The sequence below is a fragment of the Scyliorhinus torazame genome, unplaced genomic scaffold (assembly GCF_047496885.1).
Source record: "Scyliorhinus torazame isolate Kashiwa2021f unplaced genomic scaffold, sScyTor2.1 scaffold_141, whole genome shotgun sequence".
NCBI lineage: Eukaryota > Metazoa > Chordata > Chondrichthyes > Carcharhiniformes > Scyliorhinidae > Scyliorhinus > Scyliorhinus torazame.
Window position 1 is genome coordinate 156646 of NW_027307868.1, and position 15710 is coordinate 172355.

The window sequence follows — 15710 nt, forward strand, 5'->3', positions numbered from 1 at the left end:
CCCTTCAAATTTTGGGAGGGTCGGTATAAATTTTTTACAGATAGTGACTGGGTTCCATTCAAGGATTAAGCACCCACTCTACTTTCTGGCAGCTCTCCACTAATTTCACTCACTCCCGATCCCCTCACCTCACTCACTCCCGATCCCCTTCACTCCCGATCCCCTCTCCTCTCTCACTCCTGATCCCCTCTCCTTTCTCATTCACGATCCTCTGTCCTCTCTCACTCCCGATCCCCTCACCTCTCTCACTCCCGATCCCCTCCCCTCTCTCACTCCCGATCCCCTCCCCTCTCTCACTCCCGATCCCCTCCCCTCTCTCACTCCCAATCCCCTCCCCTCTCACTCCCGATCCTCCGCCCCTCCTCTCTCTCGGAGTCACCTCTGACCTCTCCTCTTCCTCCCCCTCAGCGTTCCGTGATCGCCTACGCTGCTTACTGCAAGCTGGATCAGAATGGCCGGCCGATCGCCGGGGCCGTCACCTTCTGCCACTCCCGCTTACGCGGCTCCGCGTTTGACCACCGCAGGACAATGTTGGTAAGTGAGTCGGAGTTCATGACCAGCTTCACCCCGTTGGCAGGCGTGTTGTCAGGGTACCCGCACCATCAGTTTACCCCGCAGGAATAATATCCACTTTTCCGTTGGCCAGTCCATTTGAGTTGCTATTTTCTCAAATGACATAAAAAAGGTTTCTACCTCTTTCTCTTCAAATTTTGGAAGGGCCTGTATAAATTTAAACATATCACCACTGGGTTCCATTTTAGGATTAAGCCACCTCCTCTACTTTAGGAGCAATGTCCACTTTTCTTTTGGCCAGTGCATTTGAGTTACTACGTGGGGATGTTGCAGGCCTTGGGTTGGGGGGGAGGGGGGGCGGGGGGTATATATTTGCCCCTCGAATCTCGCTGCTGATCCATCTCTGCGTTGGTGCCACTTGAACCTCATTGGTTCGGGAGGGGGGTCGGGGTTCATACCATCTGCCACCCCCTCCCATTTCTAACTGGGGTCAAGGCTCTTGCCCTGATACTATACGTCAAATCGCGTCTGACCTCGAGTCCCATGACCCCATGACTGGGGAATGGCGTGGGCATTTTTGACCCCTCCTGACCTTCACAGTTAAGCATTGGTCATGAATTGTGACCCCAGCCCTGACCCATGACCCCCCCTCCCCAACACTTTCCTCATGTGCTGGGACCTTTGCTGTTTGTAATATATATAAATGATTTGGAGGAAAATGTAACTGGTCTGATTAGTAAGTTTGCAGACGACACAAAGGTTGGTGGAATTGCGGATAGTGATGAGGACTGTCAGAGGATACAGCAGAATTTAGATTGTTTGGAGACTTGGGCGGAGAGATGGCAGATGGAGTTTAATCCGGACAAATGTGAGGTAATGCATTTTGGAAGGTCTAATGTAAGTATACAGTGAATGGTAGAACCCTCAAGTGTATTGAAAGTCAGAGAGATCTAGGAGTACAGGTCCACAGGTCACTGAAAGGGGCAACACAGGTGGAGAAGGTAGTCAAGAAGGCATACGGCATGCTTGCCTTCATTGGCCGGGGCATTGAGTATAAGAATTGGCAAGTCATGTTGCAGCTGTATAGAACCTTAGTTAGGCCACACTTGGAGTATAGTGTTCAATTCTGGTCGTCACACTACCAAAAGGATGTGGAGGCTTTAGAGAGGGTGCAGAAGAGATTTACCAGAATGTTGCCTGATATGGAGGGCATTAGCTATGAGGAGAGGTTGAATAAACTCGGTTTGTTCTCACTGGAACGAAGGAGGTTGAGGGGCGACCTGATAGAGGTCTACAAAATTATGAGGGGCATAGACAGAGTGGATAGTCAGAGGCTTTTTCCCGGGGTAGAGGGGCCAATTACTAGGGGGCATAGGTTTAAGGTGCGAGGGACAAGGTTTAGAGGGGATGTACGAGGTAAGTTTTTTTACACAGAGGGTAGTGGGTGCCTGGAACTCGCTACCGGAGGAGGTGGTGGAAGCAGGGACGATAGTGACATTTAAGGGGCATCTTGACAAATACATGAATAGGATGGGATTATAGGGATACGGACCCAGGAAGTGTAGAAGATTGTAGTTTAGTCGGGCAGCATGGTCGGCAGGGGCTTGGAGGGCCGAAGGGCCTGTTCCAGTGCTGTACTTTTCTTTGTTCTTTGTTCTTTGTATAACCCATGGGCCCTCCCACTCATGCAGACCACTGGGGAATCTGTCGAGGGACACGGGCAGGTAATGTGACCCGCATGGGCAAAACGTTGCCAAGTGGGGTAAATTGTGAGGTTGTCCGTTTTTTGGCAGGAACTCCGCATTGCAGAGAGATCTGGGAGTCCTGGTGCGGAAAACGGGAAGACAAACACAGTGATGTCCTTTATCATAAAGAGGGCTGGAGAATGGGGACGTACGGCAGGGATGTTTCACCCGAACTTCACGGGGCGTGGTCCCAGGAGGAAAAGCTGAGTAGGTTGGGGGCCTTTCGTTGCAACCCCCAATGCTCGTACCCATCTATCAAAATTGTTCTGCTGAACACTTTGAAATACGGCATAGATCTGTCCTGGCTGCCTCCTTAGATTCCAAAATGTTTGCCTCTCTGCTTGGGGAAGAAATTCGTATGCAGGCAGAATAGCCTTTTTCACCTGATCATAATTCTGAGATTGCCGCTCTGACAGCAAAGCATTAAGCTCCCCATGCCCGCACCATCAGTAATGTCTACTCTTCCCTTGGCCACTGCGTTTGAGTTGCTATTTTTTCAAATGACATAAAAAAGGTTTCTACCTCTTTCTCTTCAAAGTTTGGAAGGGCCTGTATAAATTTAAACATATCGCCACCGGATTCAGTTCTAGGATTAAGCTGCCCCCCCACCCCCCCCCCACCCCTCTACTTTAGGAGCAATGTCCACTTTTCTCTTGGCCAGTGCATTTGAGTTGCTATTTTTTCAAATGACATAAAAAAGGTTTCTACCCCTTTCTCCTCAAACTTTCGGAGGGTCGGTATAATTTTAATCATATCGTCACTGGGTTCCATTCTAAGATTAAGCCCCCCCCCCCTCTACCTAAGGAGCAATTACCACTTTTCTCTTGGCCAGTGCATTTGAGTTGCTATTTTTTCAAATGACATAAAAAAGGTTTCTACCTCTTTCTCCTCAAACTTTGGGAGGGTCGGTATACTTTTAATCACATCGTCACTGGGTTCCATTCTAGGATTAAGCCCCTGCCCCCACTAATTTCCAGTTCCCCAATCCGGAACTCTCCCTCTTTTGTTTTTTTCCACTCTCTCTCTCGAATTCCAACCTCCTCATTTCCATCTCCGTTCCTTTTTGCTCTGTCTCCATTTGTTTCATTTGTAACCGGATTTTAGCCGATTTCACTGACCCGGGCCGTGTTCTTTGCATTTTTGAAAAATTTAAATGTTGAGCAACTACCTCCAATTTCTTCGCTCCAGCTGGTACGTCCATCTCTGATGCAACTACCAATCCGACTAACATTTCTCGGCGAAGCGCTTTTACATAAACCAAAGATAGATCTTCCACCTGAAGAAAATGCTGAGCACCTTCCAGAGCCATCGTGTTCAATCACTATTGGTGATAGGAAAATGGGTGGAGTGGTCTTCGATTACAGAAGGATATAGACTGGGCTGGTCAGGTGGGCTGATCAGCGGCAAATGCAGTTCAATCCGGGATAAGTGTGAGGCGATGCACTTGGGCAGGAGAAACAAGGTGAGGGAATACAGGATAAACGGCAGGACTGTGGGACGTACCAAGGATCAGAGGGACCTTGGTATGCATGTACACTCGTCCCTTAAGGTAGCAGAGCAGGTCGATACCATGGTTAAGAAGGCCTATGATATATTAGCCGAGGCATAGAGTTTAAGAGCAGGCAGGTTATGCTGGAACATAATACATTGGTTAGGCCACAGCGAGAGTATTGGATTGAATTTGTTTATTGTCACGTGTACCGAGGTACAGTGAAAAGTATTTTTCTGCGAGCAGCTCAACAGATCATTAAGTACATGGGAAGAAAAGGGAATAAAAGAAAATACATAATAGGACAACACAAGGTACACAATGTAACTACATAAGCACTGGCATCGGATGAAGCATACAGGGTGTAGTGTTAATGAGGTCATTGAGGTTAATGAGGCCATAAGAGGGTCATTTAGGAATCTGGTGACAGTGGGGAAGAAGTTGTTTTTAGAACATAGAACATAGAACATGACAGCGCAGTACAGGCCCTTTGGCCCTCGAAGTTGCGCCGACCTGTGAAACCACTCTAAAGCCCATCTACACTATTCCCTTATTGTCCATATGTCTATCCAATGACCATTTGAATGCCCTTAGTGTTGGCGAGTCCACTACTGTTGCAGGCAGAGCATTCCACGCCCTTACTACTCTCTGAGTAAAGAACCTACCTCTGACATCTGTCCTATATCTATCTCCCCTCAATTTAAAGGTATGTCCCCTCGTGCTAGACATCACCATCCGAGGAAAAAGGCTCTCACTGTCCACCCTATCCAATCCTCTGATCATCTTGTACGCCTCAATTAAGTCACCTCTTAACCTTCTTCTTCTCTATAATGAAAACAGCCTCAAGTCCCTCAGCCTTTCCTCATGAGATCGTCCCTCCATACCAGGCAACATTCTGGTAAATCTCCTCTGCACCCTTTCCAATGCTTCCACATCCTTCCTATAATGCAGTGACTAGAATTGCACGCAATACTCCAAATGCGGCCGCACCAGAGTGTTGTATAGCTGCAACATGACCTCATGGCTCCTAAACTCAATCCCTCTACCAATAAAAGCTAACACACCGTAACGCCTTCTCAACAACCCTCTCAACCTGGGTGGCAACTTTCAGGGATCTATGTACATGGACACCGAGATCTCTCTGCTCATCCACATTGCCAAGAATCTTACCATTAGCCCAGTACGCAGTCTTCCTGTTATCCCTTCCAAAATGAATCACCTCACACTTTTCTGCATTAAACTCCATTTGCCACCTCTCAGCCCAGCGCTGCAGCTTATCTATGTCCCTCTGTAACTTGTAACATCCTTCCGCAATGTCCACAACTCCACCGACTTTAGTGTCATCTGCAAATTTACTCATCCATCCTTCTACGCCCTCCTCCAGGTCATTTATAAAAAAGACAAACAGCAGTGGCCCCAAAACAGATCGTTGTGGTACACCACTAGTAACTGGACTCCAGTCTGAACATTTCCATCAACCACCACCCTTTGTCTTCTTCCAGCTAGCCAATTTCTGATCCAAACTGCTAAATCACCCTGAATCCCATGCCTCCGTATTTTCTGCAGTAGCCTACCATTGGGAACCTTATCAAACGCTTTACTGAAATCCATATACACCACATTAACTGCTTTACCCTCATCCACCTGTTTGGTCACCTTCTCAAAGAACTCTATAAGGTTTGTGAGGCACGACCTACCTTTCACAAAACCGTGTTGACTATCTCTAATCAAATTATTCCTTTCCAGATGATTATACATCCTATCTCTTATAAACCTTTCCAAGATTTTTCCCACAACAGAAGTAAGGCTCACTGGTCTATAGTTACCGGGGTTATCTCTACTCCCCTTCTTGAACAAGGGGACAACATTTGCTATCCCCCAGTCTTCTGGCACTACTCCTGGAGACAAAGATGACTTAAAGATTAAGGCCAAAGGCTCAGCAATCTCCTCCCTAGCTTCCCAGAGAATCCTAGGATAAATCCCATCCGGCCCAGGTGACTTATCTATTTTCACACTTTCCAGAATTGCTATCACCTCCTCCTTATGAACCTCAAGCCCTTCTAGTCTAGTAGCCAGAATTACAATATTCTCCTCAACAACATTGTCTTTTTCCTGTGTGAATACCGACGAAAAATATTCATTTTGCACCTCTCCTATCTCCTCGGACTCCAAGCACAACTTCCCACTACTGTCCTTGACTGGCCGTACACTTATCCTAGTCATTCTTTTATTCCTGACATATCAGGGGCGGAAATCAGTCCGGCGCGGGCCTAGCCCCTCAAGGTGAGGGCTCGGGATCTCAAGATGCGGAGAATTCCGCACCTTTGGGGCGGCGCAATGCCGGACTGATTTGCGCCGTTTTTGGCGCAGGTCGGCGGACATCGCACCGATTGCGGAGAATCCCCCCCATTATCTTTTTGCTTAGTGAAGGAATCTTCTTTGAAGGATCTTATCCTGCCAAACTACGACAAGTTGAAAGAATCTGTAATATTTTTGGACTACGCCAAGTTGTTGGATTCCTACTATTATTCGACTGTGTAAAGTTGAAGGAATTTATAGTATTCCTACTATTCGGTTACCAGAAGCACTTTGCGAATACTGGGACTCAGTAGAAATTTGCAGTTAAAACTTCTCGGGTGCCAAAAGGAATTATTTTATTTTTCTTCTATTGATTACAATTTGAAAGTCATTTAAAAGGCAATTCGTGGACAATTTGAAGCTTTCAGAGAATTACAGACATTATCTTTTTGCTTAGGCAGACAGCTCGAAAGTAACTTTTAAAAGGATCAAAATCTGACAATGAAACATGAAGAGAGAGAGGGAGAGCTAAACTGCAGCTAAACTCAAACTCAAAGTCAAAAACACTACATCACTACAAAGACAGACTGACTAAACAGACAGACGAACAGACTAACAGACCAACAGACTAAACAGACTAACAGACTCAGAGAATTAAGGACCGCCTGACCTACTAACATGGCGGGGGGAAACTTTTCAGTTATACACTTTCATATCTGTCTTAAGTCATCTAATTACACCCCAATATAATCCTAATTGCTTTGGGTTAGACTCAAACACATTTGATTTGATGGCAAGCCGTCCATCTTCAATGTGCAACATCAGCTTTTAATTGTTTCATGTCTGCATGTTATGGAATGTGATATTCTGCTAATCTTTACCAACAAAAACTGGTTTTAAGCTAGCTTGGCTAATGTAACAATGGAGACTTCATATCGAGAAAGCTGGAATCAAATATATATTTGATTCAATGCTCGACAAGCTGCACTGGACTCCTGCCACCTCGTTGCCATGGAATTCAGCCCTTGTCCTTGACAGCAGCACAAGCAGTGTCAAATTGCCTTGCAACTGTGCTGTTTTAATCTATGATGGAATTATGCTGTTTCATGTATCTATTGAAGCTATATGTTTTGAGATGACCTGAGGTTTTTAAATGGGTATTTAAAATTGGGGCTTAATATTTATGCTTAAACGGCTATCTTTTACCTAGACTAGTTGCATTCGAAATACCTGGCTTCTACAGTCAGCCCTTTGATAAATCGAAAAATTAAGTGAGATATATCACCATAAGATAAAAGACATCATTAATGTGATAGGATAGGTAAAAGCGCAAAGAATAACTCATTCATATTGTCATTGCAATTTTAAACAATAGAATGGACACTTAGCATTGCAACAGGCATTTCAAAATAATTATTATAATTAATAAATTAATCAAATTTGATCCTACTGATTCAGTATTAATAAATTATACAATATGTTAATAATACAGTCAAATAATTGATTGATCAGTAACATTTCAATCATAGTATTTCAGCTCAAATTCATCAATTGGGGGTACAGTTGGGTTAGTTTGAATCATTCTGATAGTTGGTCCCTGTTGCTCGTTTTAGCCTTAGTTTAATTGTTCTTATTCTGTCACCTTTGCTCTTGAGTCGCCAGGTATCTTTCTGATACCGCCACGTGGTTCAAGACCGAGTAATGATCAATAATCCAACACACCGCTTAGTAAGAGTTAAATCAACGCTCATTTATTATATACAGCAATTAATACTTATACATTAAATCTACTTCTAAGCTACTTCCTACAACTAACAGGCCAATACTTAACTTTGGAAATGGCCCATCAGGTCAGGGAAACGAATGGCCTTTCGAATGGGTTCTGAGCCTGCGGGATTCAAAAGCTGGTACAGTTCGATAGTCAGGAGTGCCTATCTCGTAGCGATCGTTGGAGTAAACTTACGTTCTCTTGCGGCTGTTGTAGAAGGTCAGCAGAAGGGTCTCGAAGGGTGCGGAGAGGAGAAGAAGGGTCGATTTGAACTTGGCCCCTATTCTTATAGTCCCCAGGGGCTTCCCGCCTCTCGAGGCGGACCTTGTACCTGGTTCCAAGTGATTGGACTTGGTGCCAATCACTTGGTTCGATATTCTCCAATGCTGGAGCGATAATTGATCGAGGGGTGGTCGTTTACCTCTCTTTGTGTCAGCTCCTGCTGGCGCCGAAAAGTCTGGGTCGGCTTTGTGTGTCTATTTTGTATCAATTGTTCCCGGGGATGGCTGATTAATATGCAGATGGCTGGGGTGTTGTTATGTTGATGGCTGCGGGTATCGATTCGGTCTGGCCTCCTGTAGAAGCCAAGTATTTCAAATACAACTCGTATAGGTAAAAGATAGCTGTTTAAGCATAAATGTTGAGCCCCAGTTTTTAATACCCATTTATACAGCATAATTCACTTTTACTGAAGTCCGTTGTTCTGGCAAATGCATATTTTCAAAGACAGTGTGACATTAAAACAGCAAGATAATTTGACACTGCTTGTGCTAATTGTCAAGGACAGGGACTGAATACACAGCAACATTGTTCACAATGCAGATAACAGCTGGGTCAGAAAAGCTGATGTTGCGCATTGAAGATGGACGGCTTGCCATCAAATCAAATGTGTTTGAGTCTAATCCAAACCAATTAGGATTATATTGGGGTGTAATTAGACGACTTAAGACAGATATGAAAGTGTATAACTGAAAAGTTTCTCCCCGCCATTTTAGGTTAGGTTGGGGTTTTTGTTGTCTTTGTGAGTATTGCCTTTGTAAGTTTTGTTTTAGTGTTTAGTTTTTCGTGTGTTGTCTGTGTTTTTATTGTCTTTGGAGGTGTGTTGTGCTGTGTTGTCTTTCTGTTAGTTTAGTCAGTTTTTGCCTTTGATTCTAGTCTCCATTTTAGAGATGTCTTTTGGGGTTCTGTCAGTCTACCAGTCTGTGTCAGTGATGTTAGTCCACTTTTGACTTTGAGTTTGAGTTTAGCTGAAGATTAGCTTTCTCTCTCTTTTCATGTTTCATTGCCAGACTTTGACCTTTTAAAAGTTACTTTCGAGCTGTCTGCCTAAGCAAAGAAAGATAATGTCTGTAATTCTCTGAAAGCTTCGAATTGTCTACGAATTGCCTTTTAAATGACTTTCAAATTGTCTACGAATTGCCTTTTAAATGACTTTCAAATTGTAATCAAGCGACTGCAAATAAAACAATTCTTTTTGGCACCTGAGGAGTTTATACTGCAAATTTCTGCTGAGTTCCAGTATTCGCAAAGTGCTACTGATAACCGAATAGCAGAGATGATATAAATTCCTTCAACTTTACACAGTCGAATAATACAAGGAATCGAACAACTTAACACAGTCTAGAAATAGTACAAATCTTACAACTTGTCGTATTGCGCCAGGACTTGATTCATCAACTAAGTTTCCCCCAAACTTGGCGTAGTTCGACAGGTTAAGATTCCCTTAAATTATAGTTTCCTTTACCTCCCCAGAGGCGAATACACAGTTTTACCTGCAGCTGTCTGTTTGTGTCCTGTTGGCTGATTTTCCCATCAGCCTCTTCCGTTCGCCATTTTAAATCGGGGTTTGGCCATTCTAATCGGGAGTCAGCCATTTTAAGTGGCTACATCCCCTGCGTTTAGCGAACAGTTCTTTGATGCACTGAGCACATTGGTATGTTATGTAAATGATGAATACAGCTACACAGGAGAATAAGATTATTCTTATTGTGGACATTCCAGTGTGTCCAAGCCACCCGCAAATTTTATTCCAGAGAGAGATAAATTGGGGTGGATCAAGTATTCTGATTTCTTTTTGAATATGTAATGCCAAATCTTTAACTTCTTTCGAGTTACCGGGAATGAAAGTGCAACACTCTGCACCAATCAGGGCACAGGTGCCAGCTTTTTCGGCTCGCACAGAGTCAAGAGCCATTCGATTTTGTACACAAAAGCTTGTTGAAAGGGTGAATTTTCTTGCCGAGACAAAAAGAGGCGTATAGCTCGGAGTGATGTCATTCGCATCTCTAAACGTTTAAAAAAAATATTTGTCACTCAAATGGACTGGGAGTAAAAGTTGGATTGCTGCCAAATTCCCGTTATCCAATGTCTTTGAACGATCTGTTCTATTGGAATATAGATTTGCCTTCAATCAGAGTTGTTTTGGGTTTTCTTTAAAAAACAGCTTCCACATTGTTTGAAGTTTTAATTTCCAGGCTAATTTTAAACATTTATTTTAAAATATCAAATACAATAACTTATTGAATATATAACTAAACCAATCTTGTGCTGTATCTTGGTTTTCTGTACATCGATTCGTGATTCTGTTACAGGAAACACAGCGAACAAGATATGTTAATTTCTTAAAATTAATATAGCAATATTCGGAATAATGACAGTTTTCTTAAGTTGGCAGTTCTTGGCAACTTTTTAGCGATACATTGAGGGTTCTTTAGCTGCTTTGATGGCAGCCGTTCTGCTCTGAGTGAGTTCCCTTTTTCCTTTGGAAATTTTCTGTCCCAAGTAAACATCTTCTTTCTGGGCAATTTGTGCTTTGTGAAAGCTAGCTTTGTGACTGTTAGTACTGAGGTGGTTCAAGACCACCCGTAAGTCTTTGTCATGAACATCTTTATCGTACGAACGGGATATGGCACTCGACTCATCGATCGACAGTTCCAACGCGCCACAGCGAAAAACCGGACCGGCCTCCTCAGAAGACAAACATGGGACACAACCGACAGAATACCCTTCGTCGTCCAGTACTTCCCCGGAGCGGAGAAACTCCGTCATCTTCTTCACAGCCTTCAACACGTCATTGATGACGATCTTGCCAAGTTCATCCCCACACCCCCACTACTTGCCTTCAAACAACCGCGCAACCTCAAACAAACCATTGTTTGCAGCAAACTACCCAGTCTTCAGAACAGTGACCACGACACCACACAACCCTGTCATGGCAATCTCTGCAAGACGTGCCAGATCATCGACATGGATACCACCATTACACGTGAGAACACCACCCACCAGGTATGCGGTACATACTCGTGCGACTCGGCCAACGTTGTCTACCTCATACGCTGCAGGAAAGGATGTCCCGAAGCGTGGTACGTTGGCGAGACCATGCAGACGCTGCGACAACGAATGAACGGACATCGCGCGACAATCACCAGGCAGGAATGTTCCCTTCCAGTCGGGGAACACTTCAGCAGTCAAGGGCATTCAGCCTCTGATCTCCGGGTAAGCGTTCTCCAAGGCGGCCTTCAGGACGCGCGACAACGCAGAATCGCCGAGCAGAAGCTTATAGCCAAGTTCCGCACACATGAGTGCGGCCTCAACCGGGACCTGGGATTCATGTTGCATTACATTCACCCCCCACCATCTGGTCTGCAAAATCCTACCAACTGTCCTGGCTTGACACAATTCACACCTCTTTAACCTGGGGTTACCCCATCTCTGGATCTGTAAAGATTTAATCACTTGCTAATGCTCGCATTCCGAGCATTGTTTGGCATCTTTGCATTTGTCTATATATGTGTTTCTGGAACAGACCTCTTCACTCACCTGAGGAAGGAGCAGTGCTCCGAAAGCTAGTGATTTGAAACAAACCTGTTGGACTTTAACCTGGTGTTGTAAGACTTCGTACTGTGCTCACCCCAGTCCAACGCCGGCATCTCCACATCTTTATTGATGGAGGTTATCAGAACATCATCTTCATATTGGATAATGGTGGAAGGCCGAACAGGCAGTTGCCTGAGATGATTCTGTAAAGCCATGTGGTAAACAGTTGGGCGATTGTGATACTGTTGTTGATTAACTGTAAAAGCAAAATATGGTTGTAGTTGCTTAGCCAGTGTTGCTGACCAGAAGCCATACTGGGTGTGTCTTGTTGGTACGTGTTACATGGTTGACCACGAGGTGGAGATGTATTGTAGTGAACATTGTCTACTTCATTATCATCTCTCGAACCCATCCGTTGTTTTTGATAGCATTTCGCCATCCAGTGTCCTACTCTACCACAGAAAAGACATTGTGGTATTTTCTTACATGATTTTAATGGAGCAAGGGTACATGTTTGTTCTAGCGCTGGTGGTGAAATTGTAGTTACTGCTGATATTCCTGCAGGTGCTGCAACAGCCGCCGCTGGAGCAGCAGGTAACATGGGCTGGATTTGAGCACTATCTTCGTCTGATTCATCTGACAAAGGAACTGATTTATTTGTGACATTTGTTCTTGGCTGTGCAATTGCCGATTGTGCCACTAGGTGGGGCGCTTGGGCTGCGTTCTGAGTTTGTGCTGTTTGTTCAAATTTCTGCGCAGAGAGATTGCAGTGTTCAGTGATGTTGTGTATATCTTTCAAAACACATCTTTCTTCGATTAACTTGCAATTTTCAAGTTCAGTGCGCTCAGTTTTTAATTGCAACTGTCGGTATTCTGACTCCACTTTAAAAACTTGAATTTGGAATTCTGCTATTTGAAAAGATAACTGCTGGAGTTCAGAGGTTTTATCTTGCAAATCTGTTTTAATTTCATCTTAATGCTCAAGTTTGGATTTTGCATCTTGCAATTCTGTTTTAATTTCATCACAATGCTCAAGTTTGGATTTTGCATCTCGCAAATCTTCAACAATTGCACTTAGTTGGTCTTTAGTGGACTGAAGCTGATGATCACTTTTATTTTGAACAATGATCTCTTGCTGACTGTGTATCTGTCCCGTAATTACCAGGGACCATTTTACACATTCTGCACCATGCAATCATGTGCATTTTCCCCATGCTCTCTTGATATTATCGAAGGACCACTGTCCTCTGGGGATATCATACTTTGATTCAATTTATTTTGAGGTTTCATATAGGTCAAATTGTATACGAGTGAAAGATCTACAATCCCCCAACATATCTTCAACAGAAACATCTGGTATTCCAGCACCCCCCTTGGATGTAGCGGGGAGTAATTTTCTGTCTGCTAAAGACTCTGAATCTACATTTTGATTTGGATCAGCCATAAATTTTCTTGATCGCTGACTGCCATGACAATTTTTTCAGTCCCGTTTTATTTTAGTTACTGCTGTGACTAATCTTCCAGCCACGTCTACGTTAGCCTCAACGACTGGCACCTGATTTATTTAACACAGTCTATGAAAATGTTCTTTTCAAGGGTCGAAGCGCTGATTGATGCGGCTTTAAGGCTTTCAATGGGTGAAAAAGATATTTCTTACCCTAGTCTAGCCGTGGGTTCCGGCTGTCTTCCGGACCTCCTCCGATTAGCTCCGAAGCTTCCCGAAGGTTCCGGGCCTCCTCCGATTATCTTCGAAGCTTTCTGTCATCACCTGGGCCTCCTCCGAAGGTCGTTCTCAGTACTCCCCCCCCCCCACCCCCCACAGCTGCCGACTACGCCAAGTTGAAGGAATCTTCTTTGAAGGATCTTATCCTGCCGACTACGCCAAGTTGAAAGAATCTGTAATATTTTTGGACTACGCCAAGTTGTTGGATTCCTACTATTATTCGACTGTGTAAAGTTGAAGGAATTTATAGTATTCCTACTATTCGGTTACCAGTAGCACTTTGCGAATACTGGGACTCAGTAGAAATTTGCAGTTAAAACTTCTCGGGTGCCAAAAGGAATTATTTTATTTTCCTTCTATTGATTACAATTTGAAAGTCATTTAAAAGGCAATTCGTGGACAATTTGAAGCTTTCAGAAGAATCAAAGACATTGGGCGAAATTCTCCCCAAACGGCGCGATGTCCGCCGACTGGCGCCCAAAACGGCGCCAATCAGACGGGCATCGCGCCGCCCCAGAGGTGCGGAATGCTCCGAATCTTTGGGGGCCGAGCCCCAACATTGAGGGGCTAGGCCGGCGCCGGACGGACTTCCGCCCCGCCAGCTGGCGGAAACGGCCTTTGTTGCCCCGCCAGCTGGCGCGGAAATGACATGTCGGGGCGGCCGGCATGCGCGGGAGCGTCAGCGGCCGCCGACAGTTTCCTGCGCATGCGCAGTGGGGAGAGTCTCTTCCGCCTCCGCCATGGTGGAGACCGTGGCGGAGGCGGAAGGGAAAGAGTGCTCCCACAGCACAGGCCCGCCCGCGGATCGGTGGGCCCCGGGGCCAGATCGCCCCGCGCCCCCCCCCCCAGGACCCCGGAGCCCGCCCACGCCGCCTTGTCCCGCCGGTAAATAGCTACTCTAATTTACGCCGACGGGACAGGCAATTTATCGGCGGGACTTCGGCCCATCCAGGCCAGAGAATCGAGCGGGGGGGGGGGGGCCGCCAACCGGCGCGGCCCGATTCCCGCCCCCGCCCAATCTCCGGTGCCGGAGACTTCGGCAACCGGCGGGGGCGGGATTCACGGGAGCCCCCGGCGATTCTCCGACCCGGCCGGGGGGGGGGGGGGGGGGGGTCGGAGAATCTCGCCCATTATCTTTTTGCTGAGGCAGACAGCTCGAAAATAACTTTTAAAAGGTCAAAAGTCTGGAAATAAAACATGAAAAAGAGAGAGAGAGAAAGAGAAACTAAAACTAAACGTCAAAACCTCAAAAACACTACTCCAGAAACACACCAAAACACTACATCACGACAAAATGGCGGGCGGAAACTTTTCAGTTATACACTTTCATGTCTGCTTAAGTCGTCTAATCACCCCCCAATATAATCCGAATTGGTTTGGGTGAGACTCAAACACATTTGATTTGATGGCAAGCGTCCATCTTCAATGGGCAACATCAGCTTTTTAATTGTTTCATGTCTGCATGTTTTGGAATGTGGTTCGTTGCTAACCTTTGCCTTAGTTTAATTGCTCTGTTTTATCACCTTTGCTCTCGAGTCGCCAGGTATCTTTCTGATACCGCCACGTGGTTCAAGCTCGAGTTATGATTAATAATCCAATACACCGCTTAGTAAGAGTTAAATCAAAGCACATTTATTGTACACAGTAATCACTACTCGTGTACAAATTCTACGTCTAAGCTACTTCTACAACTAACAGGCCAATACTTAACTTCAGACTGGCCCACCAGGTCAGGGAAACGAATGGCCTTTCGTTTGGGTTCTGAGCCTGCGGGATTCGAAGTTGGTACAGATTGGTAGCTAGGAGCGCCTGTCTCGTAGCGAGCGTTGAAGTAAGATTTACTGGGTATCGGCGGCGGCTGAACCGGTCACTGTCAAGGGTTGGTTCGCGTTGCTGAGTGACCCGGTCAAGAAGAACGATTTGAACTTGGGCTTGATTCTTATAGTCCCCAGGGGCTTCTCTCCTTTCGGGGCGGACCCTGTACCTGGTTCCAAGTGATTGGACTTCGTCCCAATCGCTTGGTTCGATTTTCTCCAATGCTGGAGCGGTTCCCTGATCGATGGGCGGCCCTGAGGTGGTCGTTTACCTCCCATTGTGTAGGCTTCTGCTGGCGCCGACAAGTCTGGGTTGGCTTTATGTGTCTAAATGTTGCTGATTGTTCCCGGGGATTGCTCATTAGTATGCAGATGGCTGGTGTTTTGTTATGCTGATGGTTGCCGGTATCGATCTTGTCTGGCCTTTCCAGAGGTAAATACACACGCAACCTGCAGCTGCTCGTTTGTGTCCTGTTGGCTGACTTTCCCATCAGCCTTTGCCGTTCGCCATTTTAAATCGGGAGTTAGCCATTCTAAATCGGGA

At 45.4% G+C, this 15710-nt stretch overlaps 1 protein-coding gene across 1 annotated transcript in view; it reads left to right on the forward strand.

The window, feature by feature from the left end:
* Nucleotides 1-15710, forward strand: part of LOC140405590 (ciliated left-right organizer metallopeptidase-like) — a 115045-nt gene that overhangs the window by 27818 nt on the left and 71517 nt on the right. The window contains exon 3 of the mRNA XM_072494147.1: nucleotides 409-534. Within this exon, the coding sequence (XP_072350248.1) occupies nucleotides 529-534 (6 nt within the window). The 5' untranslated portion in view covers nucleotides 409-528. The remainder of the gene's footprint in view (nucleotides 1-408; nucleotides 535-15710) is intronic.